Source organism: Mus musculus, chromosome 11 (assembly GCF_000001635.26).
Source record: "Mus musculus strain C57BL/6J chromosome 11, GRCm38.p6 C57BL/6J".
In the NCBI taxonomy this organism is placed as follows: domain Eukaryota; kingdom Metazoa; phylum Chordata; class Mammalia; order Rodentia; family Muridae; genus Mus; species Mus musculus.
This window is the reverse complement of record NC_000077.6, coordinates 98431313-98458716: the sequence shown is the minus strand read 5'-3', so window position 1 is coordinate 98458716 and position 27404 is coordinate 98431313. Positions and strand designations below refer to the sequence as shown.

General features: G+C 52.5%; 3 protein-coding genes across 6 annotated transcripts in view; 1 reads left to right on the top strand and 2 right to left on the bottom strand.

Moving 5' to 3' along the window:
* Positions 1 to 486: 486 nt before the first annotated feature.
* Positions 487 to 21009, top strand: Mien1 (migration and invasion enhancer 1). 2 transcript variants are annotated; one of them, XM_030245455.1, is made up of 5 exons: positions 487 to 786; positions 18623 to 19859; positions 19973 to 20070; positions 20404 to 20480; positions 20572 to 21009. In XM_030245455.1, the coding sequence occupies exons 2-5, from the start codon at positions 19771 to 19773 to the stop codon at positions 20653 to 20655; spliced, it is 348 nt and encodes a 115-aa protein (XP_030101315.1). In that variant the 5' UTR covers positions 487 to 786; positions 18623 to 19770; the 3' UTR covers positions 20656 to 21009. The 2 variants fall into 2 exon arrangements, with proteins under 2 accessions (XP_030101315.1, NP_079835.1); NM_025559.2 differs by lacking the exon at positions 487 to 786 and having other exon boundaries at positions 19729 to 19859.
* Positions 3344 to 11883, bottom strand: Grb7 (growth factor receptor bound protein 7). 3 transcript variants are annotated; one of them, NM_010346.2, is made up of 15 exons: positions 11468 to 11883; positions 7795 to 7951; positions 7539 to 7689; positions 7255 to 7411; positions 7001 to 7122; positions 6798 to 6875; positions 6449 to 6598; positions 5426 to 5536; positions 5124 to 5222; positions 4844 to 4924; positions 4629 to 4745; positions 4436 to 4496; positions 4232 to 4319; positions 4041 to 4134; positions 3344 to 3858 (listed from the first exon to the last, which is right to left on the bottom strand). In NM_010346.2, the coding sequence occupies exons 2-15, from the start codon at positions 7944 to 7946 to the stop codon at positions 3712 to 3714; spliced, it is 1608 nt and encodes a 535-aa protein (NP_034476.1). In that variant the 5' UTR covers positions 7947 to 7951; positions 11468 to 11883; the 3' UTR covers positions 3344 to 3711. The 3 variants fall into 3 exon arrangements, with proteins under 3 accessions (NP_034476.1, XP_006532296.1, XP_030101435.1); XM_006532233.1 differs by lacking the exon at positions 11468 to 11883 and adding an exon at positions 11209 to 11232; XM_030245575.1 differs by lacking the exon at positions 11468 to 11883 and adding an exon at positions 8098 to 9919.
* Positions 21001 to 27404, bottom strand: part of Erbb2 (erb-b2 receptor tyrosine kinase 2) — a 25233-nt gene continuing 18829 nt past the window's right edge. Inside the window, exons 16-27 of the mRNA NM_001003817.1 lie at positions 26953 to 27000; positions 25668 to 25806; positions 25464 to 25586; positions 25220 to 25318; positions 24640 to 24825; positions 24348 to 24503; positions 24142 to 24217; positions 23769 to 23915; positions 23345 to 23442; positions 23004 to 23192; positions 22536 to 22788; positions 21001 to 22404 (exon numbers count right to left, since the gene is read on the bottom strand). Of these exons, the coding sequence (NP_001003817.1) occupies positions 22049 to 22404; positions 22536 to 22788; positions 23004 to 23192; positions 23345 to 23442; positions 23769 to 23915; positions 24142 to 24217; positions 24348 to 24503; positions 24640 to 24825; positions 25220 to 25318; positions 25464 to 25586; positions 25668 to 25806; positions 26953 to 27000 (1870 nt within the window). The 3' untranslated portion in view covers positions 21001 to 22048. The remainder of the gene's footprint in view (positions 22405 to 22535; positions 22789 to 23003; positions 23193 to 23344; positions 23443 to 23768; positions 23916 to 24141; positions 24218 to 24347; positions 24504 to 24639; positions 24826 to 25219; positions 25319 to 25463; positions 25587 to 25667; positions 25807 to 26952; positions 27001 to 27404) is intronic.

Here is a 27404-nt window from a genome sequence, read left to right as displayed (position 1 = left end):
CTAGTAGACTCTAGAGACCTGTCCTCTAACAACAAAAACAAACCCCGGGGAGAGAGAATCCTGTTCCCGTTCCTTTCTCTACACCTCGGGGCTTCTAGAGGGTGGCCACGGGAGGTGAAGAGTGTAGCCTAACATTCTCGCAAGAGGTCACTTTCTCAATTGTCTGTAAGGACAGAGAGGTACCAGGCTCCTCCTGACTCTTCATCTGTGGGAAGCTCTGGATGTGGGGGTTGGGGTGCCCTACACCCCTTTCTCAGGGTGGATACCGATTCCTGGGGTCAGGGAACCTAGGAGAGACAACCCAGGAAGGGCTCCGGAGAGGTGAAAGGGTGAGGTGCAAGGTGGGAGCCAAGAGGGTGAGGGAAGGGGCAGCTATATTTCTGAGAAACAGCCAGGCGTCCCAGCAGCCTGCAGATTAACCCGGAGCCTGCGGCTTCACAGCTCTCCCCTTCTGCCGCCCACGCCGCCCAGCGCCTCTTGGGGGTCTGCAGCCTCGACGGGGCGGTGGCCGCTGCGGACACGCAACAGATCTGGGGACCGCGGAATGGAGCCTGGGGGAGGAGGGGGCGGGGCGGGTGGAAGGTAAGTGCAGGAAGGCGTGGGTCGCGTGACACCCCAGGGGTCCCGAGCGCCAGACCCCGCCTGCCCGCAGGTACCGCCCTTGCCCTCCCCACCCAAGTCCTCCTCTCCCAGCAAAGCGGGATCCAGAAGTGAAACCGCCAGGGTCACAGCCCAGCGCCATCGCTGCGCCGCGCCGCGCCCCGCCCTTCCGGGCACTGCAGCGAGGTAGGAGCTCCCCGCGCCCCTGAGCGCGGCTTTGAAACGGGGGAGGGGCAGGGGAACCTCGGGAGGTGTCGCCTGTAGTTCCAGGAATGGCCGCTGGGTGACACTGCAGCCGCGTGGCTGGACTCGCTCGGGATCCCGGGGGGGGGGGGCGGGGGGGGCGGGGGGGGGCTCGCGGGGCGCCAACCCGAGGCTGCTGCGCGCACCTGCCGGCACGGCGCTGCGCGGGGAAGGATTCAAGATGTGATGTCGCTGCAGACCCTAGGAAGGGTCCAGGGACCGACGGCGAGTATTTGGGTCCTCGTTCAAAAAAAACGTCAGGTTGTCAGCAATTGTGTTGTCGTGCAGGCGAGTTGGCCGCAGGAGGGCAGCCATGGACACCGGATCACCTTGCACACATCTGTGTGGGTGGGACTCCCGGCGTGCATGCGCTCTCCAACTCCAACCCGGTCTCACCAGCCTGGAGCCTCTCTTTATTCACTAAACCCACTCCAGGTCCCTTCACCACCCCGTCGTCCAGTGGTGAGGGGTTGCAGGAAGAATACCAAGTTCATCCCTTAGACGCGTGGGACTGGGCGGCTCTACAGCTTGGGAGGAGGGAACCCAAAACTGTGAAATCCGTATAGAAACTGATGATTGTGAGAGAGCAGGGTAGACCAGGGTTGGCGGAGGTTAAAATATGCTGGAATCCGACGGGGAAAGTAGGCAGGTACCCAGAAGGAAGGGGTTCTACCGTGTGCCAGGCCTTAGAAACTGGCAGGTTAAAGGATGCACAAGCCTTCCATAATCACGTGTGCGTGGTGTGCCCACAGCACGTCTCACTCCCACACAGCTTTTCCTCAACTCCAATCACAAGGCCCATTTCCAACCACTGATACCCTGCCGCTGAGCCACTCTGAAAGCCCTCAAAACTATTTATTTATTTATTTATTTATTTATTTATTTATTTATTTATTTATTTATATGGAAGGTCACAGGCCATGATACATGTGTAGCAGAGGAAGTCAGAGGACAACTTGCAGAACTAGGGTCTCTCCTCCCACCAGGTGGTAGATGCCATCCCTCATAGCTCTTAGCACCCCCCCCCATCCTCCCCCAGGGCTGGAAAAGATGGTATCTACGGTCTGCAGGCTGGACTGGCCGTTTCTAACTTTCTCTGTGACCCCAGGTGGGTCACTCTTTCTGAGGCTCAGTTTCCTATGTGTAAAGTGGAAGGCCTGTCGATCTCAGGGATTCTGACCTGCTAGTTGACATAGAAGGGGTGAGCTCCCCTGCCTGGGACTTCAGGTGCTGGGTTTTCTTGGGGGGGACAGATTAACTCCTCAGACAGGCTTAAAGGATGACTCATCTTGGTCCCCCAGTTACTCGTGAATATATTTTTACAGCGAGTTTGTGTCATTTCGCTGTCATGTCTAAATTTCTTGTCATTTCTGTCACTGAAGTAGAAATTGAGCTATCCTGTTTCCTGGTCCAGATTTTGATAACTGTCTCATGTCAACTCATGTGTTCTTGTATTTCTGGGAAATGAGTTTGATGGAATCAAAGTTGTTTGATTTTTTTTTTTTTTCAAAATACAATCTACTTAGGATTCACATTCTAAAAACTGTTCTCCAACTGGAGGAGGAGGTGCAGGTGTCGTTGGACGTGCGTTCTTTTAAGGCTCCCGTTCAGTGAAGGGATGAAACTCTGGGAAAACACAGCCTGGCTGAGCAGTGGGCACACTTGCACAGTACAGAACTCACTCTGGAAGTTGAAGGACGGGCTGGAGAGAGAAGACAGACTCGGGGCTGCGTGTCCCTTCCCTTCCAGGCTTTCTGAGTGAGGGAGACTATAGGGACAGAGAGCAGATCTGGGGACTGCAGAGAGGGCGAAGAGGTTGGTAGAAAACAGGGGCGTGAGGGAAGTGAGACCACTCTCCCCTGTGGCATCCGTCTGTCAGTCAGGACTCATTGTCCACCAACTGCTGACTCGTCTTGCTTTGGTTTGTGGAGAGAAGGGAGGTGGTGAGACAGGGTCTCATACAGCCCAGGCTGGCCCTGAACTCTTCTTCCTGTAGCTGCTGCCGGAGTGCTGAGATTCTAGGCATGCATCACAGGTCCCAGATCTAGGCTGTCAGAAAAGCCCAGTCCCTTGGAGGAGGGGGACTGAAGAGATGGCCCAGTGGTTAAAGGCATGTACTACTCTTGTGGAAGACCTGAGTTTGGTTACCAACATCCATATCAGCACACAGCTGACTCTAACTACAGCTTGGAGGGATCCAGCGCCCCCTTCTGGCCTCCTTGAACATTTGCGTGCACTCACACACATACTTATATACACACAGACATAATTTTAAGTTTAAAAAAAAAATGAAAGAAAAGCACCATTCCTTGTTATTCAGTGTCCATTCATCCATTTAACCAGTATTGACTGACACTCCAGGCTGCGCCAGGATACCTGCTAGGATTTGGACGCTCTCTGGCAGCTGACACCATTTTTGTCCTCAGGGTATATTCTAGTTGACCAAGACCTTCACCTCTGCTGGTTCTCTGACATGTTCTTGCCAGACAGGACTCACAGATGTATCAAAAAATAATCTTTATTGCTACTGGTATAAAACAGAGCAGATCAACTGGCCTCTCAGTCTGTACAGATTACGGGTGGGGTATGAGACCTCCTGGGCTGCCCCGCTCCTCTCATAATGCCCCTCACTGGAACAGTACCTCAGGAGCTCTACCAAGGGGACAGGACCACAATGCCTCCCTTGGGGACAGGAGTCAGGGATGGACAGGTTTAGGGGATGTTTCACTGGTTGAGAGAGGTTTTTAAAAAATGGGATAAAATTGGGGGGAGGAGCTCTTCCACTGTTTACCACCCCACCCACCTGCACCGAGTCCACAGAACAGAAAGGTGGTAGGCAAACCCATGGCTGCAGTAGCTTGTGCGGCCTCAGAGGGCCACACGGGCACAGCAGTGGCGCAGCAGGCAGGGCAGGATGCCTCGGTTCAGCTGGTGGAATTCTACCAGCTGCAGCAGGTCTGTGAAACGGGTCTGGCCCTCATCCATGCTGAAGTAAAGGCAACCTTCATCTTCGCTCTGTGGTGTGGCCAGAAGGCAGGTCAGGGAGGGGTCCCGGGCAGAGGAGCAGCCCGTGGGTGGGGACAGCAATTGGCCCCCCGTTTCTTGTACAGGGAGAAAGGAGGTGCATCGTGGGGCTTCAAGTCATGGTTCCCAGGCTACAAGAACCCACCTTAGGAGTAAGGGAGTTAGTTACTCACTGGCAAAATGAGATAATGCTTGACTTTCTGCAGATGGCACAAGGACAGGACAAAGCCCTGTGGGTTCCTCTGGCTCTCCCGGACCAGGAACACACTTGGGGGAGACAAAGCAGCATTATCAGGGACTCCTGGTTGCAGCTGCTTCCTTGTTGGTCCCCAGGTCTGTTACCCAGCCCAGCCCAGCCCCTTACCCATCCACCAGGCCCTGCTGTCCAATTAGCCGCTGGCTCTCCTCCCGAGAGATGCGTCCATGAAACCAGGGCTGGGTGCGATGAATGGCTGGGGTCAGAGGAAAAGAAATGTTGATCATTCAGGGAAGGGAACTCCCCCACCCCAGCCAAGACCACTCCGAGTAGCAACGTAGCCCACCCTAGGGATTCTAGACCATCACCCACCTGCGCTGAGGCTCGAGCCAGAGCATGTGGTGGGCAGGCTCAGACGGTGGTTTGTCTTCTTCTGCAATGGGAGACATGGAAGTCAGGGTACCCTTGGTACCCACTGCCTCCCCACACCCTCTTCCTCCTCCCACTCCATGAAAGCCCACTGGGAACCAGTGCAGCAGAGGCTCAGATGGGTGAAGGCCCTTACCCTCCAGGCCTGGGCCTCCTCCATGGCGGCACTCAGAGCTTCCCGGGGGTTATCAATGACACGCCCCGCATGGCCAGAGAAGTCCATAGCCACTAGGGTATTGTCTGAGACGCTCCTCTGAAGAGAGGACAGAATGAAGAGGGGAAGGGTCAGAATCGCTGCCCTGAGCCTGCATACCCACTTCTCTTTCCCGTACCCCAGAAGAGTACACTCACCAAGGGTGGAGACCCCAAATAGGATAGGCGCAGGTGACGAGACTGGGCCTGCTGATAATTCTTATATAGCTGTACCCCGTACTGGAGACAGGGAGGAAAAGAGGGCTTGAGGTTATGAGAGCCTAGGAGATGGGGGGTAACAGCAGGGCTGAGCCTGGCCTTCCTGGTGGGTGTTCTGAGCTGGGTGGTGATGATCTCTTCCATGGGAAGACATCTGAAGGCAGAGCTATGTCGACTCCATCAGGCCAGACCAGCCCCACAGCCATTCCAGGCGTCTCACCTTGAAGAGCCGGAAGGCAGCCAGCCAGCAGGTCCGACTCTGCTCATCCTCACTGCAGAAGATGTGGAGCCCCTTGTGGCCGTTTCGAAGCTTGTTGGGCTGGGGAGAGGAAGCGGACTGTCCCCTATATGATTCTGTGCTCAGCTGCCATCGGGCAGGGAAGGACCCAAGGACTATCCAAAAGTTCAGGTAGATGGAGAAGAGGCTGGGTTCCTCAACATGGCACTCAAAAACCACAAGTAGGACACTGGACCTTAGGCAGCTGTCACTGTCCCCCAGCCCGGGTCAGGTGCAGCCCTCACCTTGACACAGAAGCCGAAGTCAGTGGGCATCCCATACAGCTTGCGGCCCTGGGTCACCACATAGACATTGGACTCATTCACATCTGCCACATACTGTAGGTGTCTGGGGTCCTGGGCAGCATGAGAAAGCAGGACTTAGTACAGGTAGAGCCTATCTCCATATTGGTGTCCTACCAGGCAGGGAGATTTTAGGATCAGGGAGAGGCAGGGCACACAGCCAATAGAGGCTGAGGAGGTGGCTCAGCTGGTAAAGAGCCCCAGCACCCACCTACAGGGCCGGATGTAATGCTGTACCTCTAGTCCCAATGTGAGGAACAAGAGGGTTCTCAGGGCTCTCTGGCCAGGCAGCCTCGCCTAATCCTAGGTCCTAGGTCCCAGTAGGGACCCTGTGTTAAAACTCAAGATAGACAGTTCCCGAGGACATCCACCTGAGGCAGACTGCAGACATTCATGCATATACAGACACACACACAGAGACACATAGACACACACAGACATATACAGACACACACACAGAGACACATAGACACACACATACACAAACATATCCACACACAGAGGCACAGGTACACACACAGAGAGACATACACACACACACAGAGGCACAGGCACAGAGTCACAAACATACAGACACACAGAGAGACACACACATAGATACAGGAACATAGAGATACAGACATACATAGAGGGACACACACAGACACATACATACAGAGGTGCACACACATGCATTTGGACACACACAGAGACATACACAGGCACACAGAGACACACCCCACGGGAACATATACACAAACACACACAAGCAGAGGCTGATTCCAGTCGCCTGTCTTTTCTACTGCCACTCCTGGGGTAGGTTTGCCAAGTGGGATGGGGTAGGAAGGTGCATGCAAGTCTGGAGACAGCCAGCCCAAGGGGAGGGAAGCAGAGCTGAGGGTCCCCTAGTCTGAGAGTGGAAGGGTCCGGGCAAACCACTGAGGAAGACGTACGTGACAGGCTGGAGCTGACTCCCCACCAACTCACCTTGGAGGTACCCTTGGTAGAGTAGTAGAGGCCAGATCGACGCAGAAAGCAGAAGAAACGTTTCCAAAGCTTTCGACCTGACCCCCGGCCTGATCCCCGCAGCTGCAGGAAGCCCTGGATCTCAGGGAAGCTGCCAGCGTTCAGGAAGTTCTGAGGAGAGATGTGTGCGGGGTATGAAGGGCCAGCCTCCTCTCAGGCCTCGGGAGGAGGTGCTGCACCGGGAATGACAGTCACAAATTCTCAGGCAAGGTCACACCAACAAACACAGACCTCACATGGCCTGGTGGCCGTGGGGCTGAAACCCTGGATGACTTGTAGGGGGACTGTGGCTATATGGTGAAGACCTCACCTGGATGAGGTCTTCATGGGATATGCCTGTTTGTGCATCCAGACAGCTCGAGACCATCTTTTCTGGGAACAGGGTGTGCTGGGGAAGAAAGAAATGAGGAATCAGAGCTCAAGAATCCAGGCTGGGGTCCGGGGGCAGAGTCCGGGGCGGGGTGGGGGGGGGTCGCACGGGCATGCGCCCCCAGGTTCTCCTTGTACACTCACTGGGGGGCTCTTGAATAGTTCATACTTGGCGAAGTTTTTACGAAAGATGAAGCGGCTGTCTCCACCCACAGGCCAGGCCTCCTGCACTTCCACCACAAATTCATGGTCCTCCAGACCCCGCTCTGGATTCGAGGGTAAAAAAAACAGGGGTTGGTAGAGATTGGTTGGTAGAGATTAGCTAAGCCTCCGAGATGAGCTACCTACTCGCCCAAGATGGAAGACATGCCCCCATAGCTCCTTGTACCTCAACTCACCCAGTGCCAGGTAGGGGTGGGATTCCACTAGTCCCCAGCTCTCGTCGCTCAGGGCGTGAGCTCGCTGTACCAGCATCTCACACACGTGACGAGCTGTGGCGCCCGCTGCCACCTCCACAGACCGGCAGGCCCCATCCTCACTGTACACCTTCACCACCTGTACCCCAAGAACTCCGAGTGACTTAGGGGAAGGTGGGGGTGTCATTCCTCGGGGACCAGGATACCTGCCCCCACCTGCACCAAAGAGGCCTGTCCCCACCTTTCCCTTTTCCAAAACAACTCACACAGAGGCGGCTGGAGTCTCGAGGAAGCAACCCCCTTGCACCGGAGGAACCACCAAGAATGGGTTTCTGTGAAGGTGGGCTGCAGAGCTCAGGGAAGGGGTTGGGGATGGAAGGCAGAGAGGTTGCCTGAAACTCCTCTTCTCGAAGTTTCCTATGGCAACGAGTGAAGGATAGAAGCCCTGTATGTCAGTCAGAGCTGGCTAGCCTCCCTGTCCGCTGACCACCCTACCAATGCATTCCCATTGCCCCATCCTACCTGCTGCTGGGGATGGGCAAAGGCTGCGACCGCTTCACATCCCCTGGCGGAGGGTTATCAGGGGGCGGAGGAGTCTCAGGAGGGGTAGCAGGAGTTGGGCACACATCTTCTGGGGAGCTGCTGAGATGAGTCGGGCTCAGATCCAGTTCCATGGCACCTATAGAGAAAGGGCGGAGCTGCTGACGTCACAGGCTGCCGCTGCTGACATCACAGGCTGCCGCTGATCCCTTCAAACTGTGGCTGCCTCTGAGTCCTCAGAGAACAGGATGTGCGTCCTTTATACGGAAGCATGCGTTTATGTACCCAGTGGTTGTCAGGCCAGTGCTTGGGACTCCAAAGCCAGTGTTCAGCCTCCAGCAAAAGCAGCTCGGGAAGGTTGGGGCTGGCTCCGTGCCTCACGCCCCTTAGCTACAGCCACTGGGCCAAGGCAAAGGTTGCTTATTTTACTGGGCTCTGTCCCAGATTTTCCAGGCGCTTTGTCGTTCGGTACCTCATTGCCAGATGCGGTTGTCAAGCCTGTTGTGGTAGCACCTGGCTGCGTGATGAGTGATACCGAGAGAGGGGGGTGGGGAAGAAGGGCAAGAATCAGGAGGGCAGGACAGTGTGCTCAAGTTGTGGTGGGAGCAGAAGGCCTAGCAGAAGCCTCAATGCTAAAGTCACCTCCTAGATAAGAGAAATCCTCTTGGCCTTGCCACACTCAGCCCTGAGCTGGGAACTCTGCCCCCATTACTGTGCACCTGTCTTAGCCTTTCCCTGGTCTGAAAGCACCTGGCATACACACCAGAGTGTCACCTATGCCTTAGCGCCCACGGGTACAGAGACAAGTGAGGACAGGAAAGACCGGGCAAAGAGATCTTGGGATGGGGGAGTTCCAGCCCCTACTCTGCAGGAACCAGCAAACCCTTGGTGCTGAGCTTGGCAGGGCTCAGACAAAATGCCAATCCCAGCAGCCTGCCTATTCTCCAGACATCCTCACCGGGACTGTGAGGCTACCCAGGACACCCAGGGTTCCCTCCACCAGGGTTGACCCTTCCATGAGGGCATGAAGGGATCTGGGGGACAGGTGAGTCAAGGCGGGGCGGGACAGCTATGCCCCAGGCTCTCCATTCAACCTTGACTCATCCACAGGACTTCCTGGCTAAGAAGGAGCACAAACAACCTGCCTCTGCCTTCCATCCCTGACTTCCCAACCTACAGGTAGCCTGGGAGTAAGGGGTGCGGGCTGGGTAGAGATGAAGATGTGAGGAGGGGCAGCCTGAGGCTCCTCTGAGGTCACCCTCCCCACCCTTGGCCAGTGTCCAGCTCAGGTGGGAATAATCATCTACCCACCTCTAGTCCTGAACCATCTCCCTGCCCATAGCCCAGGAAGGAGAGAAGAAACGCCCGGCCTGGATCCAGGAGCCTATCAGGATTGGAGCCCACCTCCTGGTGATAGACAAGCAGCATCCAGCCCTGCCTGGCCTGGGTCTGGAACCTACAACTCTGTTTGCTGTTAACTATCCCAAGATATATGATGGTGATTGTATATCTAGTCCCAGGGATTGCTCTGTGGGAGAGGGTCTCTAAACACACTCTGGGGTGTCCTGACCTGAGGGGTATCACCAGGCAGAAGTGGAGTTAAAACACCCAAGAAGACAGGCAGGCAGGCAGCAAAGCACCCCCCAGGACAGCCAAGAAGAGCAAGCAAGACCCATCTGACACTTAGCATCCTCAAGACACCAAGCAAGGAACATCAACACCGGGCACCCACTCCCACTCACCTAATCTCCTTTTTCAAGCAGAGGTGGGAGCATCAGCAAGGGTGCCCCTCCCTCAAATGGAGAAAACAACACCCAGTTAGACAGGTGTTTGAAACGGGAGGAAGTAGATTGAAGTCAGATTACAGTCTGATGTTAGAAGCTCAGGTGCAGGCTAAACTAGGGTTAGCTTCCAGATCCCTCCACCACACCCTTAAGATGGACAGCTCTAGGGGACGGTAGAGTAACTAAAATTTGAGATGAGGCAGGGGAGCCTGCTGTGGGGCCTGCCCAAAAGATGGAAAACATTCAAACTAGGGCCTAAGCAAAGGTTCCGTTGGAGAAACTGGTCCCCCAACCAATTTGTCCTCTCAGCTAGGCCACTCCAAACTCTGGCTCTCCAGCCCCAGCAGCTCCTGCCCCACCCTCTCTCCTACCCTCCCTGCTGCCTTGTTTACTTCCTGAATCTTGCCCCACCTAGAAAGCCCCAGGGGCGAGTGGCAAGGCCTAATGTTTGGGGCCAACTGCAAACAAGGCCACCATCTCCTCTTCCCAAGATGAGGCGAAGGGTTCGTGGGGCAGACACTGAGCTGCTGGCCTGGGCAGCCTGAGATCCGGCTCTGGACCAGCACAGGAAGCTAACACCCATCAGGACTTGGGGAGGGAAGTGGGGGGGGGGGGGGGCTTAACCTTTCCGGGTACCGGGAGCAGGTGGGGAGGTAGGAAACCCTGAGTTGACCCAAAGTTGATGCTCCACCCATTCCGCCGGGGTTGGGGGGGGGGTGGGAACATCCAATGAAATAAAGCGGGCGGGACAACTCTTTTAATGTTTAATTTGGGAAGAATGCTAGAGTTCTCTGTAGAGTTAATCATTAGTTTGCCTTCGGGGAGAACACAAACACACACACACACACACACACACACACACACATTAGCACGCGCTATTGGGGGAGAGCAGAGTCCAAGCTAGACAGACTCATGACCCAGAAGGCATTGCATTCTTGGGGGGAAAAGAGGGAGAAAAGGTTGAAAATACTATCAGCTGTCCCTCAGATGCACTCTGTCTCCATCCTACCATGAAAACCCAGACCTAACTAGGTCTTTCCCCCAACTTCAGCCTCAGGCAGGCCCACATACCCGGCCATACACTGTTTTCCAGGCCCCGAACTGCAGACCTTCACACTACACCCACCCCTCTAGCTTTCTTTGTCCACACTCATTTGCAGCCAGGAGGGATCCGCAGCCTGCTGAGCTTCCGTATCGGAGATGGGACCACAACGTGGAGAGATGCAGTTCCAACCATTGCGGGAGTCGCTCTCCCTTACTCCCCTCCGAATGGGAACCCCAGATTGTAGTAAACTGAGCTCAATAAGGTATTGAAGGGCAACCTCCGGATCTAGCACCCCCTACTAACTGGTGTTGGGTAAGAACTAGTTTTAGCCGGAAAGTCAAGATTTCAGGTGATGGAGAGACCTTACCTCGGGTCTCAGGGAGCAAGATGAGGAAGGGGAAGGATTGGTGATGCCAAGCAACAAACAAAACAAACAATGCAGCGCAGAGAGCATCAGGAGTGTGACTCTTTCCTTAGGGACCCAGACCTAACTTGCATCCCATCCCATCCCATCCCATCCCCCAAGATGAAGTTCCCGCTTCCGCCTTTACCCAGACCATAGCTCACCTGCCTGAGGCCACCGGTTTAGGGAGGAAGATTCCAGGCCTTAACTATCACCCACCCCCCTTCTCCCCCACCCCCACCCCCACCCCCCGCCTCTGGCCTGACCTCGCCGAGAGAGGGCGGTCAGGGGGGAGAGCGTGGCAGCCTCCCGGCCATCTAACTGGGCAGCAGGCCAGATCCGCTCGATGCAGGCACAACCTGGGGCCCTCGGTGAGGCTGGGGGTAGGAGCAGATTATCTAAGACCGATCTCGGTCGGCTTACCTGGAGCACCTCCAACAGAAGGAGCCGGACACCCGGCCCAAAGTCTGGCTCTGTCTAGAGATCCCAGACACTTAGATTTGATTTCGAATCCTTTCTCTCTTCTCTACAGATGGTAGAAAGGCTATCCCGCCTTTGGAATGTTGAGGCGGGAGAATATAGAGCGAGCCCTGCGTATCCAGATTCCAGGCCCAGGGAAACTAAAATTATCTCGGGCAGGTAAGGGCGGAGCCTGAGAGGCTCCCTGGAGAAGGAAGCGCAGGAGGAGGGGTGGAGACTCCTCACAATGCACCGCCTCGAATTGCTCTTGCCCTTCCTACTGAGCAGCAGGTGCTAGGAGAGAGGGAGAGAGAGAGAGAGAGCAGGTGCCCCGGAGAGAACAGGCTGGACAGAGAAAAATCTAGAATCCTGACTACATGGGAAGGGGAGTTTGGAGGCTGTTTGTTAAACGCGAATGGTCCCGCCCACTCCTACTCGTCCCATTCCAATGATGGTCAGTTCATTGGTCAAGCTAGGGGGCCGTCTTCAGCTCGGATCTCACCCCCTAGGGCAAAGGGCACTGGGCTTAAAAGGGAAGCCAGAAGAGGTGCTCTGCCCTTTGACCTCCAACCACAGTCCAGCCGCCCAGGCTGTTGTCCTGGCCCTGCTAAAATACCCAAGGTGCACCCTCTCTTCCGAGGCAAGTCCAGGGTCTCACCTTCCTAGTTTCAAGTTTAAGAGTGGCAAGGTGGCCTAGTGGGAGGGGCCACAGTTCTGGTGACCGTTGTGGCCTGATGCAGATGGCTTCTATTACAGCAGTTACTCCAGCTTTCTGGTTCAGCTCACAGCAAACATTGGAGGATCAGGAAGAGGGGTTGAGAGTCCCCAGATCAAAGGCAGCGGGCCACCTCCCAGCTTCCTATGGCTAAGAGTTAAGAAAACAAACAAGCCACTGGGGCGATAAGGGGTCTGCCCTGAGGAAGCACAGCCTCCCTTAGCTTTTCCGCTTGAAAAACTAATGTGGAAAGCCACCGTGGAAGTGTGTGCCTTTTAATCCCAGCTCTCTAGGGGCAGGGGCAGGTGGATCTCTGTGAGTTCGAGGCCAGCATGGTCTACATGGACAGTGAGGACTGTACAGAGAAGCCCTGTTTCAAAAACAGAGTGACGACAGACAGACAGACATCAGACAGACTAGTATGAATAGAGCAAAGCAAAAAGGTGAGGAAGGGGCAGGTTGCTTGGGCCAGGAAGCAATTTGAACAAATTGCAGGAGACAATTTCCTCATTTCCAACCTAGCAGACCTGTGCTTGGCGCTGGGTATACAGAGCAAAACAACAAAAACAGACCCGCCCTTTGCTGGCTGCAACCCAGTCGGGGAGACTGACCTTTAAGAGTCACACAAATAAGAAATGACAGGTGACAAGTTTGCCAGGTGAGTGACTCACAGGAGGCAGGGAAGGCCATGAAAACAAAGCCAGGGAGGACCTGGCAGTGAGTGGGAACCAGAGGGGTTAACCTGCCATGGTGGACCCCCAGTGTGGAGAAGCAGCTGCTGGGAGGGAATGCAGAAGAGAGTGGGGGTGGACAGGAACGGAGGCCATCAGGTAGTCTGGGCAGGTCTTGCAGGTACGGGAGGGGTGGAGGGAAAACACTGCAGCTCTTAAAAGGGGGGAACACAGTCTCTTAAGCTGCTCTGGAAAGAGCAGACCCGTGGGCCCCTCCTCAGCTACCAGAGTCTCAAAGCACTGAGGAGGCAGAGCCCCAGGAATGTGAGATATTGACAAGCCCTCAGGTGGCTGTTTTGCAAACCAGGTTTGAGAGCCATCCATCCTGTTTGTCCAGACTGGCAGGAGGAGTGGGCAGAAGCCAGACCCTGCCAGGAGTGCAGGGCTGCACTCTGAAAAAAGATCACTATGTAGAAGGCTGAGCTGGAGGAAAGCCAGACTCCAGCTGAATGAGTGATATTCTCTCTCTCTCTCTCTCTCTCTCTCTCTCTCTCTCCCCCTTCCCTCCCTCCCTTCCTGTCTGTCTGTCTGTCTGTCTTTTGTTTTTCAAGATAGGGTTTTTCCCTGTAACAGCCCTGGCTGTCCTGGAACTTGTTTTGTAGACCAGGCTGGCCTACAAAGATGCTCTCGAACTCACAGAGATCAGCCTGCCTCTGCCTCCTGCCTCTCTAGTGGTGGGATTATTACAGTCATGTGCCACCATGCCTGGCTCCATTTCTTTCTTTCTTTCTTTCTTTCTTTCTTTCTTTCTTTCTTTCTTTCTTTCTTTCTTTCTTCCTTCCTTCCTTCCTTCCTTCCTTTCAAGGATCTTTATAATATGTGAGTACACTGTAGCTGTCTTCAGACACCTCAGAAGAGGGCATCAGATCCCATTACAGATGGTTGTGAGCCACCATGTGGTTGCTGGGAATTGAACTCAGGACCTCTGAAAAAAAGCAGTTAGTGCTCTTAGCCACTGAGACATCTCTCCAGCCCTCCATTTCTTTTACAAAGACTTCTGTTTTTATTTATGTGCACATGCCTCTGTGTGTAGGTTCCTGCAGAGGAACTTGCCAGGTCTCCTGCAGCTGGAGTTACAGGCAGTTTGGACCTCCAGAAGAGCACCAAGTATTCTTAGCCCCTGAGCCATTTCTCTCCAGCCCAGGGATTCCATCCAGAACAGTGGTTCTCAACCTTCCTAATGCCGCAACGCTTAACACGGTTCCTCATGTTGTGGTGTTCCCCAACCATAAAATGATTTTTGTGGCTACTTCATAACTGTTATTTTGCTACTGTTGTGAGTCATAATGTAAATATACATTTTCCAATGGTCTTAGGCAACCCTTGTGACAGGGTCATTCAACCTCCACCCCCATCCTCACCCCCACTCCCACCCCCACTCCCACCCCCAGCCCTCAAAGGTCAAGACCCACAGGTTGAGAAACACTGATCTAGAAGTAGGGCTTTGAGAACAGGGCAGGTGGAGAACTGATCTGAGGTCCCAGGGAGGAGACAAAAGGAGCTAGCAGTAGGGGACATGGGTTTGTAAGGACTTGGGAACCATTCTGTCTGGAACCTTAGGATAGATGTATAAGGGTCATGCCAAAAGAGCCATGAGGGATTCTGGGAACGTTGCATGGTGGATTCTGGGAATGAGAACTCATAGCATCAAGGTTGGCAGCAGGTGCCTCTAATGCCATAGCTTTCGTGTCCACCAAGGGTGAACTTTAAATATGTATAAGTTAATTAAATTTAGGATCAAAGTCACCACAAGCTGAATGTGTAATCCCAGTGCTGAGGAGAGTTACAAGTTCAAGGCCAGCCAGAGCAAGAGCATCTCTACCAAAAACTGTCAAGATAAAAGGCACAAGAGCAGGAACCAGGTCACTGATGCTCCTTGCCTTATGATGCTATTACATCTGGATAACTTAGTTTTGGGGACTGGAGAGATGGCTCAGAGGTTAAGAGCACTGGCTGCTTGCTCTTCCAGAGGTCCCAAGTTCAATTCCCAGCACCCACATGGTGGTTCACAACCATCTATAAAAGGATCTGATGCCCTCTTCTGGCATGCAGGTGTACATGCAGCTGAGCACTCAGACAATAAAGTAAATAAATAAAAGTAAATAAATAAAAGTAAATCTAAAAAAAAAGTGATTAAGAAGACGAACCTAGTTTTTGGTCAGGTGGTGATGGTGCATGGCTTTAATTCCAACAGTCCAGAGGCTAAGGCAGGAAGATTTCTGTGAGTTCAAGGCCAGCCTGATCTACAGAGCAAGTTCCAGGATAGTCAAGGCTATACAAAGAAACCTTGTCTCAAAACAAACAAACAAAACTAAATAAATGAAGTAAAGCTTCATTTTTGTTGTTCCATGGCTTTGGGCTTAGTTTTTGTTTTTAAGGTTTATTTATTTGTATTTATGTGTATGTGTTTGCGTTTATTTACATTTATTCACATGTATTTGAGTTTAGCATGTTCTTGCCTGATGCCCAAGGGGTCCGGAAGAGGACATCAGAACTCCTGGAACTGGAGTTAGACATGTTTGTGAGCCACTATATGGATGCTGGGAACTGAACCCAGGTCCTTCCTTTGCTAGAGCAGCCAGTGCTCTTAACCACTGAGCCATTGCTCTGGCTCACTTTGGCCTTTCCAACATGACATCTTGGCGTCTTGATATGTAGCCCCAGCTGGTCTCAGACTCCCTATTTAACTGAAGCTGTTCACGTACTTGTGGCCATCTTCCTGCCTCTGCTGGGCTTATAAAATCTGTGCCATCATAAAATACCTTGGTGTGAAGAAGCCTGGGAGATGGCTCAGCTTGCTGCGAGCCTGAGGGCCTAAGTTCTCCTTTCAGGAACCACACAGTGAGGAGAGAACAGACTACCATAGTTGACCTCTGACCTCCACAAGAGCACCATGGTATTGGTGTTTCCACATCCAGAATGAATACTGTTTTTAATTTTAAAATGCTTTAATTGGAAAATGTACATTGACATCTAAACTACCAAGCATCAAATTCCAGTTTCTATTGAATCTTTTTCAAATATACACTACTATAAAGTCAAAACTTCAAGGTACTATTTGTATACAGATCCATGAGAGCACTGACAGCCCAAATGTAAACCTTTATGCTTTTACCAGTATCTTTTTGTTTGTTTGTTCTTTTGTGTTGTTGTTTTGTTTGTTTGTTTGTTTTTCCGAGACAGGGTTTCTCTGTGTAGCCCTGGCTGTTCTGGAACTCACTTTGTAGACCAGGCTGGCCTCGAACTCAGAAATCACCTGCCTCAGCCTCCCAAGTGCTGGGACTAAAGGCGTGTGCCACCATGCCCAGCCTTTCTTTTTCTTTTTAACTTAAGACAGTATCTCACCACATAACTCTGGCTGGCCTGGAACTCTCTTTGTAGACCAGGCAGACCTGCCTCTGTCCTGAGTGCTGGAAATGAAGGCGTAAGCCACCATGATCTGAGTTAGTAGCATCTTGACAAAGTTGCAAAGCCCATTTAATGAACAGATACAATCTTTGAGACAGTGCTTTGCTATTTTGCCCAGAAGGTCCCTGAATTCAGTCAATCCTCTTGCTGGGTCTCCCTAATAGCAGAGGTTACAGACATGTACCACAATACCCGATAAAAGATATTTTAACTAATGGCACCGTCACAATTTAATACTCACATACTAAAAGAGTAATTTAGCTCTTTGCTTCTCATGATGCACAAAAATAATTCTAAATAGGTCTTAAGGAGCTGGAGAGATGACTCAGTGGTCAAGAGCACTTGCTGCTCTTGCAGAGGACCCCAAGTTCAGTTCTCAATCACTAAACATCCAAAGGTTCACGACAGCCTGTAACTCCAGGGGCTCTAATGCCCTCTTCTGGACTCCACAGGCATCTGCATATGCATGCACATGCACAGATATAGACATACACATAAATAAGAATAACCACTAAAAAAATAGATCATAGCCAGGTGGTGATGGCACGTGCCGTTAGTTCCAGCACTCAAGAGGCAGAAGCAAAAGGATCTGTATGAGTTCAAGGCCAGCCTGGTCTACAGAATGGGTTCCAGGACAGCCATGCTATGTACAAAGACGATGTTTCAAAAACAAAACAAACAAACAAACAAAAGACTAAACAAACAAGAAAAATAGATCATAAACCTAAATATCAGAGCTGAAGAGATAAAATCACAATGAAACATCAAAAAGTTAAATAAATAACAATGGGAGAAAATTTGTAGCCTTGGGTTAGGCAAAAGATTATTTATTTGTTTGTGTGTTTGTTTGTAGTGTTTCCAGACAGGGTTTCTCTGTGTAGCCTACCTGTCCTGAAACTGACTGTAGATCAGGCTGGCCTGGAACTCAGAGAGCGGCCTGCCTCTGCTTCCCCAGTGTGGGGACTAAGGATTAAGGGCTTGTGTCTCCTCTGTCGGCTTGCAAAGGACTTTTTTTGTTTTGTTTTGTTTTTTGGTTTTTCAAGACAGGGTTTCTCTGTATAGCCCTGGCTGTCCTGGAACTCACTCTGTAGACCAGGCTGGCCTCGAACTCAGAAATCTGCCTGTCTCTGCCTCCCAAGTGCTGGGATTAAAGGTGTACACCACCAGGCCCGGCCTTGCAAAGGACTTTTAAAAGAAAAACATTTTAATTGCGTATATTCATTTAGTGTGTGTGTGCTGCAAATAGCAAGAGAAAATCTTTGTAAATACTTATTTCACTTGAGATATTGTATGTAGGATATATAGAGAACTCTTAGATGCCAATAATAAAAAGAAAGTAACCCAATTTAACTGGGCTATAAAATGGGCAAAGGTGGCACAGGCCTTTAATCCCAGCACATGGGAGGGAGAGGCAGGCAGATTTCTGAGTTCGAGGCCAGCTTGGTCTACAGAGTGAGTTCCAGGACAGCCAGGGCTATAGAGAAACCCTGTCTCAAAAAAAAAAAAAAAAAAAAAAAAAAAACCAACAGCAAAAATGTGACTACTTGAAAAGATGGCCTATTGCATTACCTAAAAGAATAACTATCATCAGGGCTGGAGAGATGGCTCAGTGGTTAAAAGCACTGATTGCTCTTCTGAAGGTCCTGAGTTCAAATCCTAGCAACCACATGGTGGCACTCAACCACCCATAATGAGATCTGACACCCTCTTCTGGGGTGTCTGAAGACAGCTACAGTGTACTTAGATATAATAATAAATAAATCTTTAGACTGGAGCAAGCGGGCCGACCAGAGTGAGCAGGGTCTACCGGAGTGAGAAGAGATCCTGAATTCAAATTCCCAGCAACCACATGATGGCTCACAACTATCAGTACAGCTGCAGTCTACTCATATATACATAAAATAAATAAATAAATTTAATCTAAAAAAAAAAAAGTAATATCATCAAAGAGACAGGCAACCAGTATTTGTGGTGGCTATGAAGAAACAACTCCTTGTGCCCTTTTGGTGGTGTAAAATGCTACAGCTGCTTAGAAAAAAAAAAACAAAAACAAAAAACAAAAACAAAAGCAGGTAGGCAATCCATAAAGAGTTAAATATAAATTTCTCGCAGCCCAGTAGTTTTAATTTTACTCTAAGGAACTTAAGAGAAATGGCAACACATCCATACAAAGGCATCTACAAGACATTTACTCAAAACAAACAACCCAAAGAAACCCAGATTAATGTTAATAGACAAATAATCTGTGCTTTTTCTATACAACAGAATGAAATAGTATTCATCAATAGAAAGGAACGCCTGGGACACAGCACTGGATGGAGGCTTGCTCTGATACAACAGAGCAAACGTCACATGCTGCAAGAGTCCATTTATGTGAAATGTCCAGAAAAGTTTAGAGAGCAGAGCAGCGATTGCTTGGGGCTGGAGTTGGAAGCTGCAAGCAAACAGGAAAGGCCTTCTTAGATCCATTGAAATATCCTATAACTAGATGGGATGACGTCAGAACTCAGCAAACACAGACCGACCCAACAATGAACAGTTTCAAGGGACACCAGAATGGGTGACTTGTTACGATACTGTAGTGGTGCTTCAGGGAAGGAAGAGACAGGGAGGACCCAGGCTGCAGTTCCAGAATTACAAACTGAGTTCAATGACACTAGCCCTCTAGCAAGAGGCAGGGATGAGGAGTGTGCATAAAGTGGGGGTCAGCACTTCAGAGTCAAAAGAACTAGAGTTCTGGGCTGATGAAGACGCTTGACCTGTAAGAGACAGACCTTTGAGACAGAATCTGATACTCTGAGTTCAATCCCTGGGACCCACATGATAAGATGGAGGAGGCCGAAAGTTGCTGTACTCTGACCTTCAAAAGCATGCTATGGCATGGCCCCCACCTCCAATACACACTCGTCCACAAATTAATAAATAAATGTAGTAAGTTTTAAAGATGCCCTCGCATGCATAAATTCACACTTATACACATATATACGTAATTAAAATATTCTTAAAAGTTAAAAAAAAAAGAACTCGAAAGAAAAGCAGTATGGTGTGGTTTCAAACGCTATCATCGTTCGAGAGGTAAATAGCAACACCAATCACAGACCATCAGCTACCTCGGCCGCCTGCCCCATTTTCTCTGTCTTTTGTAAATGGAAAATAGCTTTGTGATCACAGGCAGTTCGTTAGTAAGCAAATCCATGACTGTGAGCATTGGATGCCAATGAGCTCTCAGAACCCAGGATCAGTGCTGGTCCAGGATATTCGCTCTGCAGCTGGATCAAGATGTAGCAGTACCTGCTGACGGCAGAGGGCGCCCCGACGCAAAGCGAGGTCCGGACACGCCCACGGACACGCCCCCCACGTGACTTTGGCGTGGCGTCACACCCGGAAGCAGCCCTGCAGCGGAGCGGGCAGCAATGAGTGGGGAGCCAGCGCCGGTGTCCGTAGTGCCCCCTCCCGGGGAGGTGGAAGCAGGCAGTGGAGTCCACATCGTGGTGGAGTACTGGTAAGCCACTCGGGTTGAAAAGGAGCCTCTTGTGCTCGCCCGCAAGATGGGGGTGGATCCACGGGAGGCCCCACCCCCGGAACCCCAGCTCACTCCACGTCTCTTCTCCCCAGTAAACCCTGCGGCTTTGAGGCGACCTACCTGGAGCTGGCGAGCGCTGTGAAGGAGGAGTATCCGGGCATTGAGATTGAGTCGCGACTCGGGGGGACAGGTGAGGTCCGCAGAGCACCTGCTGAGTCAGTCCATGTGATAAAACTCCAGCTCTCCCTACATTCTAGAGCTGACATTGGCTGTTGTATATAAAGCCCCTAGTAGGGTCTGACACATAGCAAAAATGCCTACTGTGGGTTTGGAGTGAAGGAACTCTTAATGGCGTATTGGAAAGACGCACGGGTGAGGACTTTGGGGTTTGGGGCTGAATGGCTTCAGGATCGGTGTCTGCCGAGGCCATGAACAGTCTTGCTTGGACTCGAGGTGGTGCCAAGGACCTCCCTGAACTTCTGCCTGTTGTTCTTAGTTCGTTCTTGCATTTATTTCCTACCAGGGGCCTTCGAGATTGAGATCAATGGACAGCTGGTGTTCTCCAAGCTGGAGAATGGAGGGTTTCCTTATGAGAAAGACGTGAGTATTTAATGTACCTCGGGAGGGTGGCTGAGACGAGACACACCCTCCTCTCCTGTGCATGACACTCGCCCATGTCTCTGTCCGCTAGCTCATGGAAGCCATCCGAAGAGCCAGCAATGGAGAACCTGTAGAAAAGATCACCAACAGCCGGCCTCCCTGTGTCATCCTGTGACTAAGAAATGATTCTTGGAAGCTTGGTTCTGGGGTTTAAACCTTTCCTTGTGGTTACGCTAGGAATCCCTCTACCTTTAGCCCCTCACTTGGCCCTAGGTAACTAAGACCCTGACTTCACTTTGCCTCTTAGGGCACAAGGAGGGACTAGACATTTCTGTGGCCAAAGGCAGAAAAGAGATGTTCTCTGTGAACATCACCATCGCTCTCCCGGGATCTGTGCCCTCTGCAGTTTGGTCCTCTCCCCAGCGTGGCAATACCTTTCAGATGCCACGGTTGCTATAACTTATTTTCCCTGAATCCTGGGCAGTGTCGGCTCTTGGCAATAAAGAGTAATTACAAATGCTTGTGTCAACTGGCGTGTGTTTATGTCCAGCCTGTGCGGGGGGCACACAGGTCAGTCTGGCCCTGCTAACACCTAGTGGGTGGGACTAACACCTAGTGGGTGGGGTTTTCCTGGATGGATACTTCTTTCTAAGGCAAGGAAAACAAGTCACATGGCAATGCTCTCCACAAGCTCCCCTCTCCCACTGGGAGGACAGGACTTCATTCTGGGGGTAGCCTTGGAATGAGTGTGTCCAACGGAGTATTCTGGGGGTAGCCTTGGTATGAGTGTGTCCAACGGAGAATGACCCTGTTGCCAAAGGGCCTTCAGAAGGAATCCTAACTCCCCAGTCCCTCAAGCCCAAAGCCAAATTGTCTCAAACTTTTGGAAGATCTCTACACACTCACTCCAGGAGGAGCTGTGTGTCAGATGAGCAATACGGTTTGACCCGGCCCGGGACCACTCTCAGACATAGGCTGGGGTCCAGTTATTTTACAAATCTCATTGCAAATGGAGAAAGGGGACAGCACCCCCCGACTTTCATATAACACCCACTCTCCCACTGTATCCTTATTTCATCTTTAAAAAAAAAACAAAAAACAAAAGTAAAAACAGAACAAAATAAACTCTGTACAAAGACCAGTCTGGGTGCAAGTGCTGTCCCCCTCTTGGGATGCACGTGCCTCAGTCCTAGTGGGGTGTCCTGCTCCCAGGATATTCACCTGGGGCCTCCTCCCTTGCAGGCTGAGCTTCCCTCAGTCTTCAGAACCAAGAGAGCCAGGCCAGGTAAGGAATACCCACTGGACCCTACAGTCTGTCAGGGCAGTCAGGGTCTGTAATCCTCTGGGGCTGAACAGTGTGCTGTCTCTTCCGGCCAGGCGGGGCCCTCTTAACCACTCAGGATTGAAGCATCGAGCGAGGTTCCTCAGGGCACGTTCCTGGCATAGCCGGCTGCCCTGGATGTCATGTGGCCAGAGGACCTTCTCCCTGCTTTGTGGCGGGCGATGGAGACCACAAGTTAGGCCTTCCTTCCCCACTCTGAAGACAGAGGATGTCTGCACATGTGACCTCATACTGGCACATCCAGGCCTAGGTACTCAGGGTTCTCTGCAGTGGGGGTCCCTTCAAAGGTACTTGGTGGAGGACCCTGCTCCGATGAGTTCTGGTCCCAGTAATAGAGGTTGTCAAAGGCTGGGCTGAAGGCAGGAGAAGGGTGGGGCTGAGAGGCAGTGCCTGCTCTGGGTGCTAAGTATTCAGGGTTCTCCACAGCACCCCCAAAGGCAAAAACGTCTTTGACAACCCCATTTTTCCCAGGAGAGAGAGTCTTGGGTCTTTCTAGAGTAGCACCAGCAGGTCGGATGGGAGGCGGAGGACCCTCTGGGGTCAAGGGAGACTGAGGCCGAACCTCTGGCTGGTTCACATACTCTGAGGAGAGAAGAGATGTTGTTAGGGAAAGGGTCCAAGATATTCCTGCCCCATCATTGCCCCTCAGTGGGTGTAGCCTGAGGGTTCTCAACTCCCCTCTCCTCCCAATCTCTCGGGCCTGGATTTCATACCGGGCTGGGGGCTGCAGGCCAGGGGAGCAACGTAGCCATCAGTCTCGGGGGGCAGAGGTAATGTGGGATCCTCACTGTACCGCTGTAGAGGGCTGAGGTCATGTGGAGAGAGGCTCTGCAGTCCTTTGGTTACCCCCACTGCCAGGTCACCATCAAACACATCGGAGCCAGCCCCTTCGGAGGGAGCCAGTGGAGATCTGGGGGGCTCTTCTTCCGAGGGCTCCAGGCCCAGTGTCAGCTCACCACCGCCACTCTGGGGTAAGAGAAGGTCATGATGGGAGCTACTCAAAAGTCTGCGAGGGGAACAACGGGGTCCCAGGAGAGAAACACAGGTCACGATGGTGGCAGTGATGGAGAGAGTGGGGCCCCAAGGGTTGGAAAGCAGCCATGGTAATGGAATCTTCAGGAAAGGTGAGGGTGGGGGAGCTCAAAGGGCAGGACCATCCCTATTCCGAGGTGGGCACTGACCCTGGCCGACGAGCTGCGGTGTCTGCGGTGGGCTGTGCTCCCAGTACCTAGGGCAGGGTCTGGGGAGAAGAATCCCTGCTGGGGTACCAGGTACTCTTCAGCATCGACCAGCTCCCCCATGTCATCATCCTCCAGCAGTGAACGGTAGAAGGTGCTGTCCATGGGGCTGGAGGGGCCTAAGTCCTCGTTCTAGGAAGGAAGGGGAGACACGAGGTGACAGCCCTCCCAGCCTGGTGTTTAGTTCCCTGGAAGGGTTCACCGAGCTTTGGCTAGAGGCAGGGGCTATCCCTGCAGGAGGGAGGATGCTGTCAGAGCAGGTATGGTGTGGGAAAGCCCAGTACCTGGATGACCACAAAGCGCTGGGGGTCCCTTGCCATACGGGAGAATTCTGATACCAACTCCCGGAATCTCGGGCGACATTCGGAGTCAATCATCCAACCTAAGGCGGAAAAAAGTTCAGCATCCTTGTCCCAGGACCAGCCTGGCCTAGACAACCCTGGCTAAGCTGAAAGCCCTCCCGTGGCAGAGCACAACTGGACTCTGGGATCTTGAGGCAGAACCCTGGAGCGTTTCTAGGGTCCCCTTTTAGACTGGCCTCTCTCCTCTCCACAGATGTCCTCTGGCAGGACTTCCACTGTGAATAGGTAAGGCACCTTTGAGGCTCCCTCCAGGACACCTCCCATTTATCCCCCAGCCTGTAAGCGCCCGCACACAGGTCTACCACCCTTCCTCTCTGCCTGCCTGAGGCTCAGCCCTGCCACGCACATTTGACCATGATCATGTAGACGTCGATGGTGCAGATTGGAGGCTGAGGTAGGCGTTCTCCCTTCTCCAGCAAATCAGGGATCTCCCGAGCTGGGATCCCATCGTAAGGTTTGGCCCCAAAGGTCATCAGCTCCCACACAGTCACACCTAGGACAGACAGGCGTCAGGAGTCGGGGGACAGAGGAAGTCTGGGTGTGCAAAGGGAGGGGCTGTGCCAAGAGGTGGGGTCTACCCAGTCTCCTCACTCCCCAGGTGGCCATAAGACTGCACTGGGTAGACATAGACAACCTTCCTCCCCTTCCTCCTATCCCCACCCTCATTCTTCTGCCTGCATCCCACCCTGCCCAGCAACGCATCTACAGCCTCCACACACCATAGCTCCACACATCACTCTGATGGGTGAACCGGCGTCTGAGAATAGATTCCAATGCCATCCACTTGATGGGCACCTGGGGATGCAGAGTAAGAAGTCCTGACTGGGTGTGGTAGGGAGGTGACCCTTTTCCACGTTATCCCAAAGAAAGGTCAGATACCAATCCAGCCCGCCCCACCTCTCCCTCCTCCTCTCCCTCCTCCAACCTTGCCCCCATCTGCATGGTATTCAGTCTCATCAATGTCCAGCAGCCGTGCCAGCCCGAAGTCGGTAATCTTGACGTGGTTGGGACTCTTGACTAGCACGTTTCGGGCAGCTAGGTCCCTGTGAACAAGCCGAACTTCCTCCAGGTAGCTCATCCCCTGGACAAAGGGCATCCGTGTGGCACGTGAGTCTACATCACACCTTAGGGGTACTCCCACCTCATCCTGGCCCCGAATGAAGGCAGGGATTTGCACCCAAAAGATCTGCAGAGCCAGCAACCCCCAAAGCACATACCTTGGCAATCTGAACACACCAGTTGAGCAGGTCCTGGGAGCCTAAGCGACCTCGGTGTTCTCGGACATGGTCCAGAAGGCAGCCATAGGGCATAAGCTGTGTCACCAGCTGCACTGTGGATGTCAGGCAGATGCCCAGGAGGCGGGACACATATGGAGAACCCACACCAGCCATGACGTACGCTTCCTGCAGACAAGGGAACAGAGGGATACAGGAAACCATCAACTTCCATCCACTCTACTCTCCCAGAGACCCTCACCCTCCCTCACTGGCTACAGCCAGGGCCTCCAGACTAGGAAGATGAAGAGTCAAACCCCAATGAGGAAAAAGCAGCCCAGATCTGCACCTAGGAGCTCCTCACATTCTCAAGGGAGAGGGTAAAAAAAACAAAAACGGGGGGTGATCTTCACAATCCCAAGGAGGAGGTTAAAGGGGGGCTCCTCACATTCCCAAGGGGGAGGGTAAGGGGGGAGGGCTCCTCACATTCCCAAGGGGGAGGGTAAGGGGGGAGGGCTCCTCACATTCCCAAGGGGGAGGGTAAGGGGGGAGGGCTTCCCTAGCGGGGGGGGGGGGGGCTTACATCTAGGATTTCTTTGTTAGCTTTAGGAGATGTGTTTTCCCTCAACACCTTGATGGCCACGGGGATTTTCACGTTCTCCCCATCTGGGATCCAGATGCCCTGAGCGAAAAGAAAGGGACTAGAGTCAGGCCCCCATTAAGACACTGAGGAGTAGCCGTCCCCAGCCTCCAGCTTGGCCCACTCCAGTCTCTTGACCATGCCCCTCCCCCAGATCCACCCATGCCAGAACTGGTCCTCTCCTGACCTTGTAGACAGTGCCGAAGGCTCCTGACCCAAGCACCTTCAGCTTCCTTAGCTCTGTCTCCTTTAGGATCCGCATCTGAGCCTGGTTGGGCACAGCTCCACTGGGCGTCAGCGGCTCCACCAGCTGGAGCGAGAGGGTGGTAGGGTGAATGCCCAGCTAGCTGCAAAGCCAAGGGGGTGCTAGGAGGCCCTCGGCACGCCTCACCTCGGTCTCCTGCAGCAGCCTACGCATGGTATACTTCCGGATCTTCTGTCGCCTTCGTTTGATTAGGATTCCAATGACCACCACTATGATCAGGAACAACAGGACGCCCACCACAGTTGCAATGATGAATGTCACTGGGCTGGAAACAAGAGCCAGAATCAGAGACTGGGGACTAGTTTGAGGAGGAAGCTTGAAGAGAACCCATGAAAGGACAGGAATGTCCCTTGGCTCAAAAACTTCACAGGAGATAACCCACCTTGTTAATCTGCACTGTGCAGCCCACCCCAGGGGCTTCTGCCTCATATGAAATGGGGTCCAGTTATATGTACCCCAAAACTCTCAGGTACTAGCCAAAGCATTCTTCAAGGAGCCATGGTTTCCCCTGCCTTGCAGCAGTTGCACCTAAGTTCTCAGGACCCGTGTTTCTCCATGATATAATCGTCTATGATTCTGCTTATCTTGGGGCACACAGGGTCCCTGATAGTCACCAGACCATTATTTGTTGGTATACTTAGTCTTGAGGCTACCTCACGATATAGCCCAGACTGGCTCTGAACTTACAAGCCATGTGCCTCAGTCTCCTAAGTGCTGGGGTCACAAGGTGTCTGCCACCATGTCGAGGCAGAACACATTCTTGTCACCCTTGCTTCCTTAATCCCCATCTTGCTCTGCACAAGGCCTGTTGTTACAGCCAGCGTCCAGTGTTTGCCTCACAGGCAAGCAGCAGCTTCTTAGAGCACACCCTAGACTGCTTTTCTCCCTTCTAAAGCTCTCCTCTGGCAAACCAGAGTCCTGGGGCCCAGGGGTCAAGAACCCTACCCTGCCTTCCAGATCTAGACCTCACGGCCTCAGTTCACACCCTTTCTGCACTGGTGTGGTTCACAGCACACACCAGAGAGCTCTTAGCCACCCTAGACTTGCCTGACTCTCCACCGGAGTGCAAAGAAAACACAACACCGTCCCCCCTGCCCGCCCCCACCCCATCCTGGAAGCTTCTAGGTGCCCAGCTCGGATAATCTGAGGTTTCACAAGCTGCCACTGCACTCTGCAGTTCTAGAAGCTTGGACCTGGCCTGCATCCCTAGGGAACTACATTTCCCAGCATTCCTTACTCCAAAGCATCCTGAGCAGATCTGTATCCACTTGTTGAAACAAAAAATCAGTAAAGAAAGAATGGGCTAAGGAGAGAGACAATGTGCATTCTGGGTAATCTCTCTTCATTACTGACCACGGAGGCCAATGAAGGAGTCGGGAAGTAAGGGGGTACCTCTGGGGCTCAGGCCCACCTGGCTCTCTGCTCTGCTGGGCAGCCTCGTTCGTCCAGGTCCACACATCTGCAGAAGAGAGAGAGAGAGTGCCATCATCAAACCTGGGAACAGCCTCCTGGGGCAGGTGTGGCAGGATTGTTCCCATGTGACAAGCAGAACCGGGCTCCAGGTCTCCAAATTGCTCTGTACTTGTCCACAAGAAGAGTCCCTCTTCAGTCTGGGAATCCACCTCCCCTGCACTGTTGGGACTTCCTGCGCTGGGCAGGAAGCAGGGCACTATGACGGTGGGAAGATCAGCTAGTCCCTCCATGAAAGAGGCCTAGGGTATATGGTACATGTGAGGAGAATTTGGGAAGACCTATTAAACACACAGGGTGGCTGGGCCATAGCTTAGTGGGAAAAGGTCTACAAGGTCCTGGCACCGATCTCCACCAACCAAGCAATAAAATGTCAACAGTTCTGCCCCAACA